The following is a 21,388-nucleotide window of genomic DNA, read 5'->3' as shown; positions in this document are numbered from 1 at the left end:
CATAGAGATCCCAAAGCTTTTGTTTTTATTATTTTTCTTAATAATATATGTGATTCTCTGGTGATTTAGCATTATAGTTTTAATGAAAAATAAATATGACATGGTAAAAATGCTTGTAAACATGAAAAATCTATGGTTCTGAAAGCACATCTCATGAATCTTTTTCTGTGTATGAATAGCTTAAAAAGTTTTGATATTTTGTTGTTTCAATATTGAAGATATATTTTATTTGTATTATTGGTTTTATTTCAAGATTCAAGACATGGATGAAGAGTCTGATGATGAAGAGAAGCAAAAATCAAGGGCTCCTACTCCTCCACCTCAACCACCAAAAGAAGCCCCTCCTCAACCACCACCACTACCTCCACAACCAGATCAGGTTGTTATTCGCAAAGATTATAATCCTAAAGGTATGCAGTACATTAATCTTTCCTGGCATATTATTCATAGAAATAACTGGTTTCCTTTAATTATGCAAGATATTGTTCCGTTTAAGTGATTACTTCTCTATTGTTAATTTGTTTAGTCCATCCATATACATATAACTCCATTCTGGTTGGATAGATTTTATTAAAATTTGATATTTGGGATAATGTGTCCAGCCATTTCAATTTTGGCTTAAATTGAATCATTTCTAATGGCAAAATTTGGCAAAGTAATTCTATGATAATAACTCCTTTCTTGGTTAATGAAATTTTATAGAATGTGTAGGGTTGCTGTTAGAATTGATTTATTGGTCTCAGTTTTGATTACATTTGTACAAATTTTGGTAGCAAAATTTGACTGGGTGGAATATAACAAAATTCGATATTCAGGATTTCTGTTAAAATTTGAGCTGTTTCAGTTGGATCATTCTTAGTGGCAAATTACATGTTACAAATGTCAATAAATAAACAAACTGTGTACAGTACATAAGGTAGAAATAACTGGGTTCATTTGCAATAAATAAAATTATCAATATCATTAAAGCGAAAACAGTGGAAAATAAGATTTTATATAAAAGCAGTAATGGATCTTCTAGCACTAATCCATCATTGTTGGCATTGTCTTGATTGATGAAATGATTATTATATTGTCTGAAATCTTATTGAACTTACATATCTTTTTTAAGTTTTGTCAGTAATATTTCTGTATTTTTTTTTGTTTTTGGTGTTCCTCTTCACTTTTTACAGGTAATGAAAACACATCGTTGATAAAAGCAGGTATCCAGGTATTCATTTTCAGACTGTAAGCACTATGACTGATTTTTTTTTTTTAATGGGATTTCCACCTTTGAAACTTATAGTACATTAGTACCATAGATGGATTAGGAATTTTTTCTATTTTTATTAATTTTTATAATTTATTTTATTCCTTTTTCCCTGATTTGGAAACTGCTCTAGAGACCAAACAGAGAACTTTTTTTTTTTTCAAGCCACTTTGTCTTCAGTAAGCAGGATGATGGTCTCACACCAGGCAGTGGAGTTCATCTACCACCTAAAGACAATCATGTACATCCATATTCATAGCGGGATTTGAATCCCCAGCTTGTTGTTCAGAGAGCTGATATGCCAACTATCTGGCCATTTTTATTTCTCACGAAATATTTGATTTTAAGGTTTGCTTGGAATTATTTTGCACATGAGATGATAATCAAAAATTAGGCTTTCCTTGTGTAACTATCCTTATCTCCTAATTTTCACTGCCATTAAAAAATAAAAATAGTATAGAAGAATGCATACACGCATCCTTCTATACTATATTTTTGGTGCTAAAGTTGAGCAACGGGGTGCTTAAGGGTCAAAGCTGTATAACTGAGAGGAGACCTCCACATAGCCTTTAAAGGAATGCAGAGAACCAACCAGGGCTTCTGACATAATGTCCAATCCTCACCTTCTCGTGGTGAACCCTGTTGGGCATCTACCTGGATACTGAACGAACGAGGAAGGGCTGGCAATTTGGGATTTAGCCGACCAAATTGTATTCCTATTGGTTAAACCAAAATACAGATGGTACAAGATGACAAAATTTCATGCCGGCTGGAGCGTCGCCCGGTTAAACAAGGCCCCTGTTGTTTTCGCCAGGGAACCAGGGCGAACAGCGAAAAGTCAGCTACTGGAACAAATCTGAAAACACACCCCAACTCAACATCACTAGAGTTAAAGATCGGTACTATCAGCATAAGAAGCCTGAATGGCAAAGAAATGGAGCTAGCTGAGGAATTAGATAAGTACCAGATCGACATAATAGGGGTGACTGAAACAAAAACGACAAAAACTGGTGAGATCTTTCTGAGCAATAAATACAAAATGTTATATTCAGGCAATGACAATCAAGGAAAAGAAGGAGTAGCCATAGTATTCAACACAAAATACGAGGCTAATCTTCTTGAATGGCAGTCAGTCTCAAATAGAGTAATGTGGACAAATATGAGAATGGGGAACTGGACAATGAGACTTATTTGTGCCTATGGTCCCACAGAAGGTTCTACTAAGGTAGAAGTGGAGGAATTTTTTGAGGCTCTAGAGAAAGCTACTGACACAATGAAAAGGAAAAGTTGGTCCTCGTTGGGGATCTAAATGGCAGAGTAGGAAGTGATTGTCAGGCATACAAAAATGTTTGGGGAAAATTTGGAGAAAAGAGCAAAGCTAATAATAATGGCAAATATCTGTTGGATTTCTGCTTAGGACATGGACTGGTTATTACTAACACCATGTTCCAACATAAAAATGTGCACAAATTCACATGGAGAGAAGAGGCAAGGAATAAGAATAGTCTCATTGACTATGTTATTGTTGATAGTGATGTTTTCTCCCTGGTGCAGGACACCAGAGTGTACAGAGGATTTGAAATTGGAAGTGATCACTATTTGGTCTTGATGAAGAAGTTGGCCAGGAGTGAGGAACCCATGGCTGTCTCCTCTATCTGTTTGTAGAATTTTCTTGCCAAATGAAATAGCCTGAGTTCGTGGTGAACTGAAACAGGGCTGAGATATCAGGAGGAAATATGGCTTGGATGGCTTGATTGTTTTTTGTGATCTCTGATGATGGCAATGTAACATTTCCAAAATATGGGAAAGTATTAATTAAAATTTTTATAATAGTTTAGTCAGAGGAGTATCCTGTGAATTGTGGTAGTATTGTGTGTGGTGCATATATTTAGGTGTAGAAGTATATTTTGTGTAATTATGAACCGATTACACATGTAAATTATATAAAGAAAAATAAAATATTTAATATAAATCATATTTTGTGATGATTTTTGGTCTTTATTTTAGTAAATAAATTTAACAATTAAATTATAATGGTTGCATGAAAATTGCATACAGAATGTATATATAATTAACAAATTATTCATGTAAAGTGAATATAAAAATTGTGAAAATCTCAGGTGAAAAATCTAATCTTGAGGCCTTACTATCACAGTGTTATCAATTTCCAAGATGACCTCTTGTCTTGTTTTCGCTTCCCCCTAACAAAGTGCTGAAAAATTTCCACTGTATCAGTGTATATATATATATATATATATATATATGTGTGTGTGTGTGTGTGTGTGTGTGTGTGTGTGTGTGTGTGTGTGTGTGTGTGTGTGTGCATTTTGTTGAACACACACACACTTTACATATTTTTACATGTATTAATGGGTTGATTTAGTTATTCTTTTATGCAGACAATTTTTATATTCATTTTACATGAATAATTTGTTAATTATATATACATTCTGTATGCAATTTTCATGCAACCATTATAATTTAATTGTTAATTTATTTACTAAAATAAAGACCAAAAAGCTTAAGTTCAGTAATGCAAAATTATATAAATCAACTTGATTTATATAATTTTGCATTGCCGAACTGTATCAGTTTGGCAATGCAAAATAAACAGCATTTGCTGTTTATTTTTTACAGCATTTACAGCATTTACTAAAATAAACAGCATTTGGGCTGTTTATTTTAGTAAATACTTTACTCACTGACCGAGAGTTCACTTACGAAAAATACATCTCTCCAACATTTCAAGTTCCTTAGTACTGAATAAGAGGTTTCTGCTCTCTTAAGGTTTCTGCCTGGTCTCTGAGGAGGACCAACTAGTTCGAAACAGTATCAGGCCAGTGAAACCTTATCAAAATAGACCAATAGAAGGCAAATGTATGGATGCTTGGGCAAGCGCTCATGTCTTCTAAGTGGTCCACATTAAATTAATTTTTATATAAGTTAAATTAATTTTTTTTTAACTATCTCCATACTGTTACATACTTGTAACAAGCTGTGTATTTGTTTGTTCATTGGCTGTGTTTGTTTATTACTGTGTTAATTGTGTTTGTTTACAGTTTCCCACTTGCCACATAGAACAAAAGCTCTCTGTAACATCTGTTGTCATTATGTTCTTGCTTCCTAGAACTCCATTATTTTTTGTGCATTCGCTGATGAAGGGATGAGATATTTCACAAAATGTGTTTTATATTAAATATTTTATTTTTTTTTACATAATATATACATGTAGTACTGTAGTTCATCATGTCTATGAATTGCATTAGTATTAATAAATATTTTGTATGATTAATGTTAATATGTTAACATAAACAGACATTTGTTTTTCATGATTTTTTTTGTATTTCTTTTACCATTAGCTTCAAAAACACCCCAGTCTACTTCAGAACAGTATCTTATTTCTCCGATTACTGGTGAAAAAATTCCAGCTGATAAAATGCAGGAACATGTTCGCATAGGTAAGGTTCCATATCTTAATTTTGGTTATTTTGACTAAAAATGCAGGATTATTAAAGTGCATTAATATTATAATAATTAATCAAACTATATCTTTTGAGCCATTATGAGCTTACTATCTTACTACTATCCTATTTTATCCCAAAACATTTTGCATGGAAATTCTTAGTAAAGTGCTAAGTTGTCATCACTTTCTCTGAAAAGGATTAAGTAAGAAATCATTAACATTAATGTGAATGCATTACATTGTGGGTCGCATTTTATTGAAAGCTGTTGCTTTTGTTATTTTAATCATAACCATCTCATTACATGCATAACAGACAGTCTGCCTGCACAACCTAGTGAGCAGTTGCAAAACCATTATTCCCAGGTGCATTTCACAAAATGCACCTGTGAATAATGTTATTATGCAGCCCTAAATAATTAAACTGTGTCACCTGTTCTGTTATTTTATTTTCTATGGCTATTTTTGATCTAGCATGATCTCGACCTTTAATTGCCATGAATTTTTTCTTTTGGGTACAATTTAAACCACAGTTTAAATTTTTAAATTGTATTATTGGCTTATTTTGTGTACCGTATTTGCTTGAATATAACTCACCCTCATGTATACCTCGCACTCCTGATTTTACTTTATGATAAAATAATTTAAAAAGTTTCGAATATACCTCGCACACAAAAAAAGTTTAAAACTTTAACAAATAGATAGTGATTGTTGTTATGGCAGTTTCAGATATTTTGGAATTCGGTTGAAGAGAATCAGTCGTGATCTTTTGCTAATACTGCACCAATCACATGCACATCTTCATCGCTGGACTATTTCTACCGGTCTATCTTTGCTGTCCATTTCATGCTGTGCCTTCACTTCTAATTAGTCATTCGTGAAGAATTATTCATAACATATCTCAAGTCTTGTAAATTATTGGTAATTTTTGCTTGAAGTATGGAGATTCGTTCAAGTTGCATTGCTGGTTTTAAACTGAAAGTTATGATAAGCTCAAAGATCATATGATTCCGAAATGATAAAAGGACACGCAATAATTAAACTATTTGTTTTAATTTAATTACAGAAGCATTGTTGCTAAAGATACAAATAAATTGCATGATAAAGTGAGTGGCTGATAATGCAAATAATGTTGATAATTAAAATTTAAATGCATTCATTTTATAAATAATGTGAGCAATTATAAATTATAATGAATATTTGGGATTTAATCATAAATGTCGATTTATTTTTTTCTTGAAAAACTTCAGTTTCTGAAAATCCCTGTATGTATCTCACACCATGATAAAGTGAGTGGCTGATAATGCAAATAACGTTGATAATTAAAATTTAAATGCATTCATTTTATAAATAATGTGAGCAATTATAAATTATAATGAATATTTGGGATTTAATCATAAATGTCGATTTATTTTTTTCTTGAAAAACTTCAGTTTCTGAAAATCCCTGTATGTATCTCACACCATGATTTTTTAACTTCAATTTTTTTTGTGGGGGTGGAGTGTGAGTTATATTTAAGTAAATACGGTAATTAATAAACTGATTTTTGAAGGTCATCTTCATTACCTTGTAATATAATCTGATCAACTGCATACAGAACTCTATTGATTTACATTCATTCCCCTGATGCATTGCTACAAAGTAACAATGTTACTCAATCTTTGCTTGCTTTAAACCCACTTGCTTTTTTCTCAGACTTTGCGATGTAAGTTCAACTAGGCATTTTTTTCCAAAACAATCCTGTTTCGTCAGCATTAAACACTTGATCGGGACAATATCCACCATCTTCAATAATTTTGGCTAACTTCTCTTGAAAATGTTTGGCTGCTGCAACCTCGCTTGTAATCTTCACGTGCATTCCTTTTTAAAAACCCGGTTAGCCATCGTTTGCTAGCCAAAAATTCTTTATCAGCCTTTGAAGCAGAAGTAGATGGCTCCAATTGCTTCATCTGTTCGTAAAACTGAAGAGCTTTTTTGTTTAATTACTTATAGGGATTCTTCTTTGAGTTAATTCTTCAATCCAAATTATGAGCGCTCATTTTGTTTTTTTTTCTAATAAAGCATCTCTTGAGTACGATGATAATTTGGCACTTAGTTTTGCGCCAGAAATGACAGATTTTCTTATTGCGACTTCATTCTTTTTAATTGCTCTTATAGTAGATTCGTCTAGATTAAAATATTTATCAATTGTCGTAGATCCCTCTCCTTTTGCAAAGCAATCTAAAATTGCAATTTTCATTTCCAAAGAAATTGCTTTTCTTTGGTGCTTTTTTTTCTCCATTGGGCCAAATTAAATCTTTAAAATAAAAATTAGCAAAATTTAGACTTATGATAATGAAAAGACAAACACTTACTCACATGCAAAATTAAACTTCATGGACACTCACTGCTTACATCTTGTTAAGCCAGCATGTGCTGCAACACGCTGTTCATTATGTACCATGGTACATAAGTTTTGAAGTTATGCACCACATAACTTCAAAATCATATAAAAAAGATACTCATAAAAATAGACCCGAGTGTATGTATATATTTTATTTATTTATTTTTTATTGTTTAATCTCTCAGCTTCCAGTTATTAATCTACTTCAAATATTTCCTCAGCCGAGTAAATCTGTTATATCATATATACATATTGTGTGTGTGTGTGTGTGTGTGTGTGTGTGTGTGTGTGTGTGTGTGTGTGTGTGTGTGTGTGTATGTGTGTGTGTGTGTCTACACATATACACACTCTTTAAAGAAGGCAGAATAATATGACAATATGGTATAATGTGATATGGAAAGATTTAGGTGGTGTTGATTATTCATTATAGCCCTTCAGAGTATAAACAACTCCAAGAGTAGAAATAATAAATTAATTTATTGAACTTACTAATATTTTACTGGTTTTCTAGGCCAGCATCTCAGAGAACAAATTATAACTCTGACAAGCATCAGCTAAATCATTAGAAAATAGTAACTGAAATAGAACTAATGACAGGCAATAACAATCAGGGAACAGAAAGGGTGATTGTAGTATTCAACACTATATATGAGGATAATCTTCTTAAATGGCAGGCAGTATCAAGTATGGTGATTTATTTATTTATTTATCATATGAGTATGATAATTTAATTAAAATTTTATTCTATTCTATTCCATTTTATTCTAATTTCTGGAAGCACAAAAACAAAATGAGGCTATAACAAGAATTTGCTTTATTTGGACACTATAGTGCCGTTTAATTGTGCTAGCCAGTAACCTCGACCACTTGGAGTCTTAGAGAAATTTCATAATCTTGATTCAAAAATTTAGTGCTGACGACACCTGCAGTACTGATGAAACAGGGCTATTTTATCATACCACATTGGATGGTTCTGTGTGTTAACACTCTACACTGGATCATTGAAAACAGTAGATCATATAACAGTGTTATGCTTTTCAAATATGTCAGAAATTACTGCGTGAAAGCTGTTATTAGGAAAATGGCTGGGTCTTGAAGCTTTAAAGGGATTAGAATGGAGAGTTTATCAATTCAGTGAATTTTTTAAGAATTGGCTTATGAGTTAGGAAATGGAATTACAACAGAAATCAAGAAAAACTTTACTGGTTCTTGATAGTTGTTAAGGAGGTCAGTGCAAAAGTTATCTTTTACAATCAATATACAGTTTATGTCTGATAATTGACAAGAAATAAGCAACCAGACTTTCAAAACTGTTTTGCTGATTGTGGTTTTAAACATTAAATCATGGATATACTGGATATAGCTTGATAGTTAAAATGACGGTCCATTAGGTGTGAATCACATCAGAAACTATGAAGCAGAACATCACAGGTCATTAGAAGAAAAAGAAAATGGTGAGAATGAACTCCTAAGCTTGAATGAATTGACTACCCAGGATGTTAGAAAATTTATTACTGGATTACAACTATTTCATGTAGGAAGGCAATAAATAGTACTGTATCTGAACTAGATACCTGGGCAGATTTTGTTTAATTGCAGTCAATCAAAAAAAAATCTATGCTCAGTCAGTTCCTGCAAATTATTAACCCCTAAGTACTGCATGCATGTTTAATACATATATAAATGAACTTATTTTTATGGCAAATATTTTACTTTAAAGCTAATCGGTTAAGTTTATCTATAAGTCAGTAATTTTTCTATGCAATAAATGAAAAACTTTTCTAAACTTATTTTTTTTGTTTTATGTACATATACCTTTTAAACTCTTGATGTGTAACTTCATTTAATTGGAGCAGCCACTTAATTTGGCCAAATTATGCTATTCTTGATTTGGCTAATTAACCAGAATCCACTATACATAAAATATAAGAGTAAACCATGGCACATGGTGAGGTGTCCTTGGTATCATAAATTTGTTCGAATTCATCAACCATTCAGCTGCCTTTGTTTATATGCTCACTAGATTCAATGCACTGCCAGAGAACACTTGTAAGCTGCATTAATACATAATGAGAGTCATTGCCTGAACTGATGCTCTGCAGCTGCAAGCTTGGAGTTGAAATAAATAATGCCCCAGGAGTTCAAGCATGCTGTGTTCCTACCTTGTCCAATTTGAAGGTTTGCTAGGAGCAATGAGGGAGATTTAAGTCAGATGTTGACTAGTTATATCTTTTATAATTTTATCAACGAGGGTATCTATATTGTTCCACTCTTCTTTCCAGGCATTGGAAATATTAAATCTCTCATTGATCAGCTGTTCTGCAGTATTTTATGGGGTGTCGAGATCTAAATCTGCCATGTCCTGCTATTTCCAGATCAGTGTGAATCGGGAGTTAAAGATTGTTCATGATTTTTGTATATTCTCATATAAATTAAAGATATCAAGAAATTATATACTTGATTTAATCCTTTATCCAAGTGTAAGCAAACAAGTTTGCACCTGACCCTTCCCATAATGCATAGACATAAAATATAAACAAGTGACCCTTCCCATAATACATAGCAGTATACACACCCATAAGGATATGTGCTTTGCATTATGGGATACTAACAAGTTATGTCATACACCTTTACCATGAGTTGCCCCAGTCCTGAAAATAGTCCAGGTGCAAACTTGTTTGCTTACACTTGGATAAAGAATTAAACCAAGTATATAATTTTGTTATCTTTAATTTATAGTATAACCAAGTGGAAACACTTGTATATTCTCTTTGAAGGAATTGCTTCCTGCATAGATGTGATGGAGCAATATTGTTTAAAACATAGTGAGGTGAGTTTGATTGTTGTTGTCATGATTTTCATGCTGGTGTTGAGTTGTGTATCACCATTAGAGATGTGTGTACTGTTCAGCCATACAGGCATACAATATTTGGCAGAAACATAGACTATATTTCACTGCAGTCTGGAGTGCCTCTGCCAGGGCTGGCTTTCCATGATGTGCCAACAACCTTCTGAATGTTGTTGTTGCAAGATGCTAGTAAGCAGCAAGTGTTATAAAACTGACAATGTCAGGGTTCTATCCTGTGTGATTCCTGCTGGGAGTCACACTGGATAGAACCCTGAACTGTAATATTCATAAGGTTTCATATTCATTGTAGGTCTTACCTTTAAAGAACAAAGTCATGTGAAACTGGTTTTAAATCAATATTAATTTTAATATATCATAAAATTTATTAAATGTAATATTTAGCTCTTTTTTTCCTTTGCACTTATTCTCATTTCCCCCATCAATCTATATGTTATCTATAACTCATTCGATAATAAATACCATCTACAGTGTATGCATGATTTTTTTTGTTTATATTTTTCATTTGAAAAGGAAAGAAATTAATATTTTTTTATAAAATTAATGTAACTTTATAAGCAGTTGTAATGTGATTTACAAACATTCCAATCAACTATAGTGCTTAACCATTGTTGTATTACATATATGCCACTAGTTATGTACCTCAGTGTTATCCATGACTATAAAAAAAAGTACAAAAGAAAAAGGGGCTCATAGCTCAGACTGCCCACATTTTTAAGTCTGGACTTTTAGAAGGCATCATACCAAGTTTGAGGAATATTTTTACTGTTTAAGCAATAACATAAACAAATTTTGTGAACTACAGTCTGTAGACTAATTTGCTTGTGAAGCTGTAGCTTTTACTCTCGTTTTGTTTTTTTAATTACACACAAGAGGTTAGGAGGTCATAGTTCTTGAGGAAATACTTCATGAGAAAGATTGTTCCAGAGAATAGAAATAAATGAAAAGAAAAAAGGGTGGGAGATAAAATAAAAATTGGATAAGATCTGATAATGGTGGAGTCTTGACAGGTAACAGATTGATTTGAAGGAAAATTGTAGATAGAAAGTTAGTAATGATGTAAATTTTTCATATAGTACTATCATATCCTGTACACCCTCTTGAAGGTACATGACAGGAATCTGATGATGATGCTGATAAATAAAACTCACAGATCAGGTTGTAGGATGTTGTTAAAAATAAGTTCTTTTAAATCATAAACTAAATATATGTATATATTTATTTAGAATTTTGATTTGTACGTTGAACTACTTTCATCGTACAACATAAACTTTGGGTAAATAAGTAAAATATGAATTGTAAATCAAATTCATACAATAGAACCTCCTGAGAATAATATGTGCATAGAAACTGAAGCTTTTTATAGGAAATTATTTGACTCAGAAAAATATGACCTGTTAAATTACTAAAGAAAACTATTAAAAGTTCATGTGGTAGCAAAACAATATTCCACTTTGAGAACCATCCAAATCTTTGAAGTTGTGATACCAGTAGGAACTTAAGATTGGTGGCTATGGATATTAATGTTTGGAAGATAATGCTAAACAAGAAAATTTTAGTCCTAATATAACCTTGTTCTCAAATTGGATCTTTACTTCAATGGTGATCATTTATTTAATAAGTAAAGAAAATTGATTCCAGAATTATCACAGACAATTGAGTGTGTAATTAGGCTTGGGTGCTGGTTAAAACTCATATTAACCATTTAATGGAATGTAAAAAGAAATAATAAAAATGTATTAAATAACAGCTGAATATCATCAGTATTCTCTCTCTCTCACACACACAGATACCTCATCAGGTTTAGTATAAATTGTAGTGTTTACATAACACAAAAGTTGAAATGAATAAATAGACTTAGACAGGAGTTTTAGTTAGGAAGACATGATTGTTATACCGGATGCCTAAGAATTATATTTCCCATATCTTGCAGAATGCAGGAGCGAGGAGTGCAGAGTTTGGTCTTGAGTAGAGCAGCCAGTTTGAAGTATGGTTTGAGAACAGTACAGATATGTATTTCCTTAAAGTTCTGCATTTTTTTTTTTTTTTTTTTCCCAGATGTGTCATGGATAAAGGGAGTAGTGACAGCATGTAAACAGGGTTGTCAATTGAGGGCTGAGATAGAGTATTTTGTTAATACTGTTGGAATAATTGCCATTAGATAAGAGGATTATTATGATTAAATAAATGCTGTGAGAGATATATATGATTGAGACAAATTATGGTTCTGTTAGTTAAATTTTTATAATTCCATATTGCTGGCGGTGAGTGTAAATATATCTTCCCATCCATGTAAGCTAACATGAAAGTTTCTTGCAAGAGATCAGAAAACACACAGTTATCAGATGACAAGTTAAAAAACAAATAAACAACAGTTAAAAAGGACACCCACAGTGACCTGTAGTATGTGAAATCATTTATACACACAGAAACATTATATACATCACAGATATGATATTTAAAATTAGTCACAGATTTAACATTTTTGAAAACATAAACATGATAATTGTGTTTTCATTCTTGAAGGGAACATCTTAAAATTTAATCAGTCATTGAATAAAGCATGGTGTCATTATCATGTTTGCAAGTGTCAACTAGGTACTAATAAAATGTCATTTCACGAGGGGGAATGACTCCCACCGTCATGACTAAATGAATCATAAATCGTGACTGTACTTCAACATGTAAGATATGTATGAGTGTAGTGCTAGTCAATTATTAAAAGATTGCTAGAATATTGAATATGTCTTATGTATTTTAACGACTGACATTTGATGATATCAATTTTATTTTTATTGAAGAAGGATGTTATGATTCATTAACTCTGTTATTAAATGGCATGGATTTTGGCTATCCTTAATTTCAGTTTTTAATTATTAATGTATTCTTTTTTTCTTTAATTTTTTTTGTGTGTGTGTGTGTGTGTGTGTGTGTGTGTGTGTGTGTGTGTGTTAGATTCTCTTTTGAAAATTAAAGTGGGTTGTATACTTAACAAGTTTAAACATATCTTTTCATTTGCTATCTTAATAGGCCTTCTTGATCCTCGTTGGGTTGAGCAAAGAGACAGGGCTATGCAGGAAAAAATGCAGCAGGAAGAAGTATATGCACAAGGTAATTACATATGTGAAAACTTTCATTGTCAAAATGCAATTCTTCAAATTGTTATTCTTTCATATATTGAAAACCTGAAAATGACTCATGTAAGCTATGAATAAACACATGTATTAAACACCTCTTTAAAAATTAGAAAACTTTGTTTAAGAGTGTCAGGAGTTAAGATTTGAACTTTTAAGCAAACAGAAAAAATACCTAAGAATCAATGGTTCTTTATTACCATTTCATCTAGTGTTCTTCATTCATTTCATCTTGTCTTCTGTATAAAACAGTAATAGTGATGAAAGAATTTCATCACTATTACTAAACTCTCTGAAGATCGATCACTCCAGTGATTGGTCACTGAGAAATAAACAGCTACGTCAATGTTTTTCAATTAGGGTATTGAGGCTTCATGTTACTGTGTCCCATATTTGATATCTTGTTATCATATATCCTGCACATTTCTTTTTTTTTTTATTCATTGTGCAGAAATTAAAAACTCTCACTAACCAAGAGTTTCCCCCTGTTTCAATAGTTTCAAACAAAGAATAAAGAGCTTTTTAATTACTATATATATGTATAGGCTATCCTTAATTTCAGTTTTTAGTTATTGATGTATTAAGATAACTGATAATTTTTATTGTTTTTATGTTTCTTACTGCAAAACCTATAAATGCTGTTGTTATACTGTTGTAGTAAAACTTACTCTCTTAATTTTCACAGTTCTTCCTGAAGGAGATGTTACTGTGCAATCAGTATAAGCTTTTAGTAAATTTATTAGAATATTAATGAACAACATTATACCATGTCAATTTTTATATATGACTGATGGCTATGTATGAAATATCTGACAATAACTAAGCAAAAGCAATTAGTAATGCTATTAGCATTAAACTTTTAACTTTTGTCAGTAATACAACTGAATCTGATTTCCAGTCACTTATTAAGAACATGACTCTAGCTTTATAGGCTTTATTTTTTTCTCCTGCACCAGAGGTAAGGCTAAAGGCTAACAGGATCAACAGTTGACCACATTAGTAATGCCTTGGTGTACAATGTGCATTGTAATGTAGCTTATTTCTGTGTGTATATGTGTACTCAGATCCATCCATCTGTTCATTGGAAATCAACAGATGGCTGTTTGATCACTCAGATCCTTGGTGATGTGCCACACCAGTCCTTGCATTGTGATCCTGTTATATGCTTTTCTAGAGGGGCTTAAACTCTCTGAAGATCAGTCACTCCAGAGAAACCATCCATCCATCTCACTGACAATCTACGCCTTCCTCTTTTTCCAGGAACTTTACCTTCTATTATTGTTCTGAGAAGTCCTCCTTCCATCCTTTTAATATGTCCAAAGTATTTCAACTTGCTTCTGTCAGTATCCTTAAGGAGCCTTAAAGTTGTACTGATCCTTTCTAGCACCCATCCATTTGTCTCCCTTTCAGTATATGATATCCTCAACAACCTTCTGTAACATTACATCTCAAAAACAGTGTACCAAGATTGATGACTTTAATATGAAGGTTGCAATGTTAAATTATTTTAAATTAAAACTATTAAAATTAGCAAGCTGCAGGTAAGACCAAAAAGTGTTTGTTTATTTATTTTTATTATTATATTTTTTTTGTAGGAGTTTAAAAGGCATTAAGTTTGTATTGGTGTGGGTATTTTTAGGTGTAGTCTTTGTGGAGAATATTGTTGTTTCCTTTTTTTGCTGCTGTAGTTGTTTATAAATGTTTTACTAATAATCTGTAATTCATGCTTTAAGAGCTTGCTCATCAGAACAAATTGTTATTGCTATATTTTTGAGAGTGCTAATAACTCCTGATTTTTGTGTTAGGTGTTGGTAAGAGTCTGTATATTTATTAGCTGTTATGTAGAGACTTCTCAGCCTGAGGGAGTATATGTATTAAATGTAAGCAGAAATAGAAATGCATTCTAGTTTTCAATTTCAGTGATGAATTCTATGTTTAAAAGTTCGGCAGCATTGGGGAAAATAATGAATATCATCAACATATCTGGGCCATACTTTGGGTTTTGAAGTTGAGGAATTCAGTCTGTTGCTCAGAGCTTCACTCTAGAAAGAGATAACAGCATGCCCATGACTTTTTTTTACCTAAGAATTATTTTGTCCCATGAAGTTAACCAGAATGGAGTGTGTGGACAAAGAGGGTTGTGATATCAAGCAGAAATTTATTCTTTAAATGTGTTCTGCATCATTGATTGGGACATTTGTAAAAAAAAAAGAATATATGCACTTCAGAACTGACTAATAAATCATCTTTGCCAAACATGTTTTAATTTTCATGAAATAGCATTTGTTTTTATATATATGGGAGAGGAAAATGATATACCTTTTGAGTCTCATGACTAGTTGATAATTAGAGTTCTTCATATCTTCAACTGTCATGATAATAACATTTTGTAATGGTGCGTGACAAATTATGAAACAAATTTCCATCCAGCATCATTGCTACATTCTTGTTATTTCATATGGCAAAATACATGAAGGCTTATATTTTGCATTTCCTCTATTTATCATCATCAAATTCCTGCCATGTACCCTAAAGGGGTGTACAGGATATGATAGTACTACATGAAAAAAATTACAACATTATTACATTATTAATTTCCTATCTACAATTTTCCTCCAAATCAGTCTGTTACTTGTCAAGACTCCAACATTATCAGATCTTATATTTCTGTCGTCTAAAGCATTTTGTACCGTATCAATCCACCTATATCTTGGTGGATTGATACGGTCTTCCTCTGGGTCATTTTGCTGCCAACCTGGCAGAGAACACTTGTTTTGCTAATCTTTCCTCGCCCATTCTGTTTAAGTGACCATACCACCTAAGATTAGCTCTGCTAACGCATTCCTGGATGCTGACAATGTCAAGTTCTTTCCTAATATCCTTGTTTTTAATATGATATTGCCATTGATGCCATCTGTTCATGCCTATAATCTTTCTCAGGACTCTCATATCTGTGGTCTCTAGTCTTTGGTCAAGTGTTTTACTTCTGACCCAGCTCTCAGATCCATAAGTTAAAACTGGTTTGAACACTGTCTTGTACACAGCTGATTTAGTGTTCCGACTGATTTCTCTCTTATTCCATATGAATTTATTCAATTGACTTCCCACCATACCAGCTTTGCTGATTCTGTTGTCTATTTCTATATTTAATTTACCATCTTCAGTAAAAATTGTGCCTAAATAGCTGAAATGTTTTACTTGTTCCACAGGTTCTCCATTCACAACACAGTTGACATTTTCAATGATTCTGCCTATTTTCATTGTCTTTGTCTTTTTATTGCTGACCTTCATACCATATCTATTACAACAGCTATTCAATTTAGTCAGAGAATCGTGCAGACTTGTAGCAGATTTATTTAGAAGTATAACATCATCCGCATAAAGCAAAGAGCTGACATTAACATCTCCAATTTTGATATCATGTTTAATACCACTTTCCTTCATAATGTGATCCATATAGATAATGAATAACAGAGGGGATAATGTACATCCTTGTCTCACACCAGATTTAACATTAAACCATCTTCCTGTACTTCCTTCAATTCTAACTGCTGACTTACAACTCAAATAAAGACTAAGTATTGCTTGATATAATGCCCCATTGACACCATATAACTGAAGCGTATTGAATAGCTTCTCTCTTGGCACCTTGTCATATGCCTTTTCCAAATCGACAAAACTTAAATACAGATCTTTGTTATATTCCCATGCTTTCTCGACTATTTGTCGTAAAGTGAAGATCTGATCCTGACAGCCTCTATTTGGCCTGAATCCAGTTTGTTCTTAACCAAGCTTTTCTTCCACAATTCTTCTCAACCGTTTCTCAAGTATACTTGCATAGATCTTGCCAGGAACACTCAGTAGGGAAATACCTCTGTAATTCTCACATTCAGTTTTATTTCCCTTTTTATATATGGGTACTATGAGAGCTCTACTCTAATCATCGGGAATTCGTCTCTCTGTCCAGGCTTTCTGAACTATGCACTGCAGCCACTGTAAGACTCTTATACCACCATACTTCAGCATTTCCGGTCGAATATCATCTACTCCTGCTGCCTTTCTACATTTCAAGCCTTTGATGGCTTTTTCTACTTCTAGTATGGATATGTATTCCTGACTGCATGCCTGGTCAGTGTTTTTTACCACTGTGCTGTCATCACTGCTTGTTTCATTTAGCAGTTTTTCAAAGTAATTACTCCATACTTCAAGGATATCTTTTTCTCCCGTTTTCATGTCACCTTTATCATCTCTAATTCCTTTTACAGCACTCTTTCCTCCATTCTTAAGCTTCTTCAACAACCTCCAGAATATTTTGCCACCTTCTTGATATTTATTTTCTATATTCTTGCCAGTCCTCCCATGACTTTTGTTTAGCTAGTTTTACACAGTGTTTAGCATTCTTGCATTTGTCTCTATATTCTCTAAGAGCACAAGCTGACTTATTTGACAGGAACTTTTGGTATGCTTTCTTCTTTTCCTTCACTGCCTCTTTAACTTCCTGTGTCCACTAGGGAGTTCTGATTTTTTTATCCTTACAGATAACCTCACCACATGCCTCTCTGGCAGAATCAATCAATGTTTTCTTCAGAGTTTGAAACTGAATCTCCAAGGTTTGATTCCTGTTCTGAAACTCTTTCATTTTTTCTTCAATAATCTTTGTGTATTTTAGCCTACAGTTCACATCTGAGAGCTGCTGAACTTTTATTCGCTTTAAAACTTTCTTACATGTTATTCTTTTCAATATGAAATTCAATTTTATCCTGCTCAAGACTAAATAGTGATCACTTCCAATTTCAAATCCTCTGTACACTCTGGTGTCCTGCACCAGGGAGAAAACATCACTATCAACAATAACATAGTCAATGAGACTTTTCTCCAGATTTTCCCAAAATATTTTTGTATGCCTCACAATCATTTCCTACTCTGCTATTTAGATCCCCAACAAGGACCAACTTTTCATTTTTCATTGTGTTAGTTGCTTTTTCTAAAGCCTCAAAAAATTCCTCCACTTCTACCTTAGTAGAACCTTCTGTGGGACCATAGGCACAAATAAGTCTCATTGTCCAGTTCCCCATTCTCATATTTGCCCACATTACTCTACTTGAGACTGACTGCCATTCAAGAAGATTAGCCTTGTATTTTGTGTTGAATACTATGGCTACTCCTTCTTTTCCTTGATTGTCATTGCCTGAATATAACATTTTGTATTTATTGCTCAGAAAGATCTCACCAGTTTTGGTCTTTTTTGTTTCAGTCACCCCTATTATGTCGATCTGGTACTTATCTAATTCCTCAGCTAGCTCCATTTCTTTGCCATTCAGGCTTCTTACGTTGATAGTACCGATCTTTAACTCTGGTGATGTTGAGTTGGCGGTGTGTTTTCAGATTTGTTCCAGTAGCTGACTTTTCGCTGTTCGCCCTGGTTCCCTGGCGAAAACAACGGGGGCCTTGTTTAACCGGGCGACGCCCCAGCTGGCATGAAATTTTGTTATGTTGTACCATCATTCTATTTGGTTTAACCAATAAGAATACAATTTGATCGGCTAAATCCCAAATTGCCAGCCCATCCTCGTCCATTCAGTATCCAAGTAGATACCCAACAGGGTGCACCACGAGAAGGTGAGGATTGGACATTAGGTCAGAAGCCCTGGTCGGTTCTCCGCATTCCTTTAAAGGCTATGTGGAGGTCTCCTCTCAGTTATACAGCTTTGACCCTTAAGCACCCCTCTATTTATGAAGATTCAAATCTAATGAAAAAGTCTAGCGAACACTTCAAAATCAACAGCAGAAAATTTAAACATAAACAACAAGACAAAAACAAAAGGATAAACATAGCATGTCAGCAGCATTCACGGTTGTCTTTTTGTTTTATGTTGTATGGCATTGTGGGTAGAGATTACCAAATAGTTTGTTTATGGTTCGGTCCATCATGAACCATGTTGTAATTATTGCTAAAAAAAAAAGTGAAGTTTTACTAATATTAGTATTTAAACAATAAATTAAAAATATCATCTAAACATAGAGCTGATTCAATATCTTCCACATCTAAAAAAAGCAGAAATCACTTAGGGAAATCATTGAGGAAAAAATGAAAGTGATCTGACACATCAAATTAGGTGGGCATCAGTCTTATTGTGTGTAAACCATTAATGCCTTCTAACAATTACAACAATAGTGACTAATGCAGATAAGATAACAGTGTTCACATTAAGGGATTGTTAATGCAAAAGTGTCAAGAACATCATATTCAAGGAATGAAATAATGGAAAAATTATTAGTGTTGTGGATTAATGATATGAATCAAAACAATATATTTCTGTAACTCAAGCAGTAATCATGGATAATGCAAAAAAGCTGGTAGAAAAGTCATTTGTGGAAATATGTCATTCTTACTAAAGGAACCAATCTCATTTAATTACAAACAATGGGCTGAGAAAGTAATTCCCTTAATAAAATGAGGCCTTCCTGTAATTTTTACCAACAAAAATAAAAGGAAAGTATGGCCATGAACTTACCACTATCTCCTAGTATAGTCAACTTTTATATCAGCAATCTATTCTTCACTTCTTTACTATAGGACTACACATACCAGACTGTACGTTATGTATATATAGACTTCCACTACCCGAACATAAAAATTAGGTGTCATTGGCCCCCTCAAAAATAGAACAATAACAGTTTGCTCTAGTAAACAAGCTCTTAATAAGAATTAATATCATCAGCAAACAGCAAAACAACATTAGCCAAAAACAAAAGGCATTCTAAACAATGGCTTAAAAAAAAAAAAAAAAAAAGATTATGGTACCATAGCCATTTTATACATTAAGGACTACACAAATACAGCCTTAATGCCACCTTTAAACCTCTACAAAATTAAAGAACTTTTCCAGTTTCTTTAAGGATCCCATTCCATTCAGCCCCTGGTTTACCCTGGGGTGTGCCAAATCCAATGCACCTGTAAATTACTGTATATTGATAAGACAAGATGCATGATTAAAAAAAAAGTATATTAAATTTTAATCATTATCCAAAATCCTGCACACATTCCTTACATTGTTCCGAATTTGATATTAATGTAAATTGAAAGAATCTTGTGAGATTCTAATCAACCATCCTAATCTTAACAGTAATGATGGCCCCAAATCTCAAAATAGGTGAAAGCCACATTTGATCTACATAATTTCTGTTTCATGAGGATAACAGTATTTCTAAATTTAAATAATGGAATTCTAGGACAAGCAGGTCACATATAATTGGTTCTTTAGGTCTCTAGCAATCTCCAACTGTAGGACTTTTGGCACTAAATAACAGTAACCTCAGTTCTTATTTTGAACATGAATACCTGACAATTATTTTGCAATTCCTAATGCATCTTGTAGTCAACCCAGTGTTTAAGACTTGTAAATGAAATTGATCTCCAGCCCTTTAAAAAATAGAACTCCAGCTATTGCAGATTTTTACCCACCAGAGGTCAGGTTAGTAGAGTCAACATGTAATGAAATTAGTAATACTTCGGCATACAAAATGTGTATTGTAATTTGACTTCATAATAGCATTTAGTAGTATAAACAACACCAAGAGAGGAAAAATACATTTATTGAACTCACTAATATTTTGCTAGTTTTCTATCCAGCATCTTCATTATACAAATTATAACTGGACAAGTACACAGCACTGAACTAAATAATTGTGGAATGCAGTTCGACTTGTAACTGAAACAGAACTAATGTCCTTACATGGCACCTTCTGTGGGCTGGATACTCCTTCACATAGGATTTGATGGAAGAAAACATGGAAGTGGTTATAGATCTGCGAGACTATTTTTAGAATCAGAATCAACTATGAGGCACACACACACTCAACCTGAAAGTATGGGTACGTTAATTGGCCAAAGATCTGGGAGACATTTTGAGACCTGATAGCCTCTTCTAAATTAACTTTATCTGGCTGATAGAGAGAGCACCATGTAAGTATATTAGTTCTCAACACTGTGTTTCCATAAGTTTTATAATGAATTCTGATTGCTGTGTAACCATGAAGGAAAGGATAAGTACATTAGTTCTGTGTCAGTTACAGTTTGAATTGTTTTTCACAATTATTTAGTTTAGTGCTGTGTTGCCACAGTTATTATTCGTACTCTGAAGATGCTGGTAGAAAACCAAAATATCATTAAGTTCAATAAATGTAATTTTCCTCTCTTGGTGTTGTTTATACCATGAAGCGCTGTTGTGAATAATCAGCAACATCTAAGCCTTTCCATACATATCGTAATATAGCTTGTATCTTTGTGTACTCC

General features: G+C 33.0%; 1 protein-coding gene across 1 annotated transcript in view; it reads left to right on the top strand.

Annotated features, from left to right (window-relative positions):
- Positions 1 to 21,388, top strand: part of Sf3a1 (splicing factor 3a subunit 1) — a 265,118-nt gene that overhangs the window by 172,880 nt on the left and 70,850 nt on the right. The window contains exons 12-14 of the mRNA XM_090395253.1: positions 254 to 410; positions 4,609 to 4,707; positions 12,989 to 13,069. Of these exons, the coding sequence (XP_090251379.1) occupies positions 254 to 410; positions 4,609 to 4,707; positions 12,989 to 13,069 (337 nt within the window). The remainder of the gene's footprint in view (positions 1 to 253; positions 411 to 4,608; positions 4,708 to 12,988; positions 13,070 to 21,388) is intronic.

Source organism: Typopeltis vanoorti, chromosome 7, assembly GCF_054136105.1.
Source record: "Typopeltis vanoorti isolate ZY-2024b chromosome 7, IOZ_Tvanoo_1.0, whole genome shotgun sequence".
NCBI classification, from domain to species: Eukaryota; Metazoa; Arthropoda; class Arachnida; order Uropygi; family Thelyphonidae; genus Typopeltis; species Typopeltis vanoorti.
The sequence above is the reverse complement of the archived record's forward strand: the minus strand, read 5'-3'. Positions and strand labels throughout refer to the sequence as shown.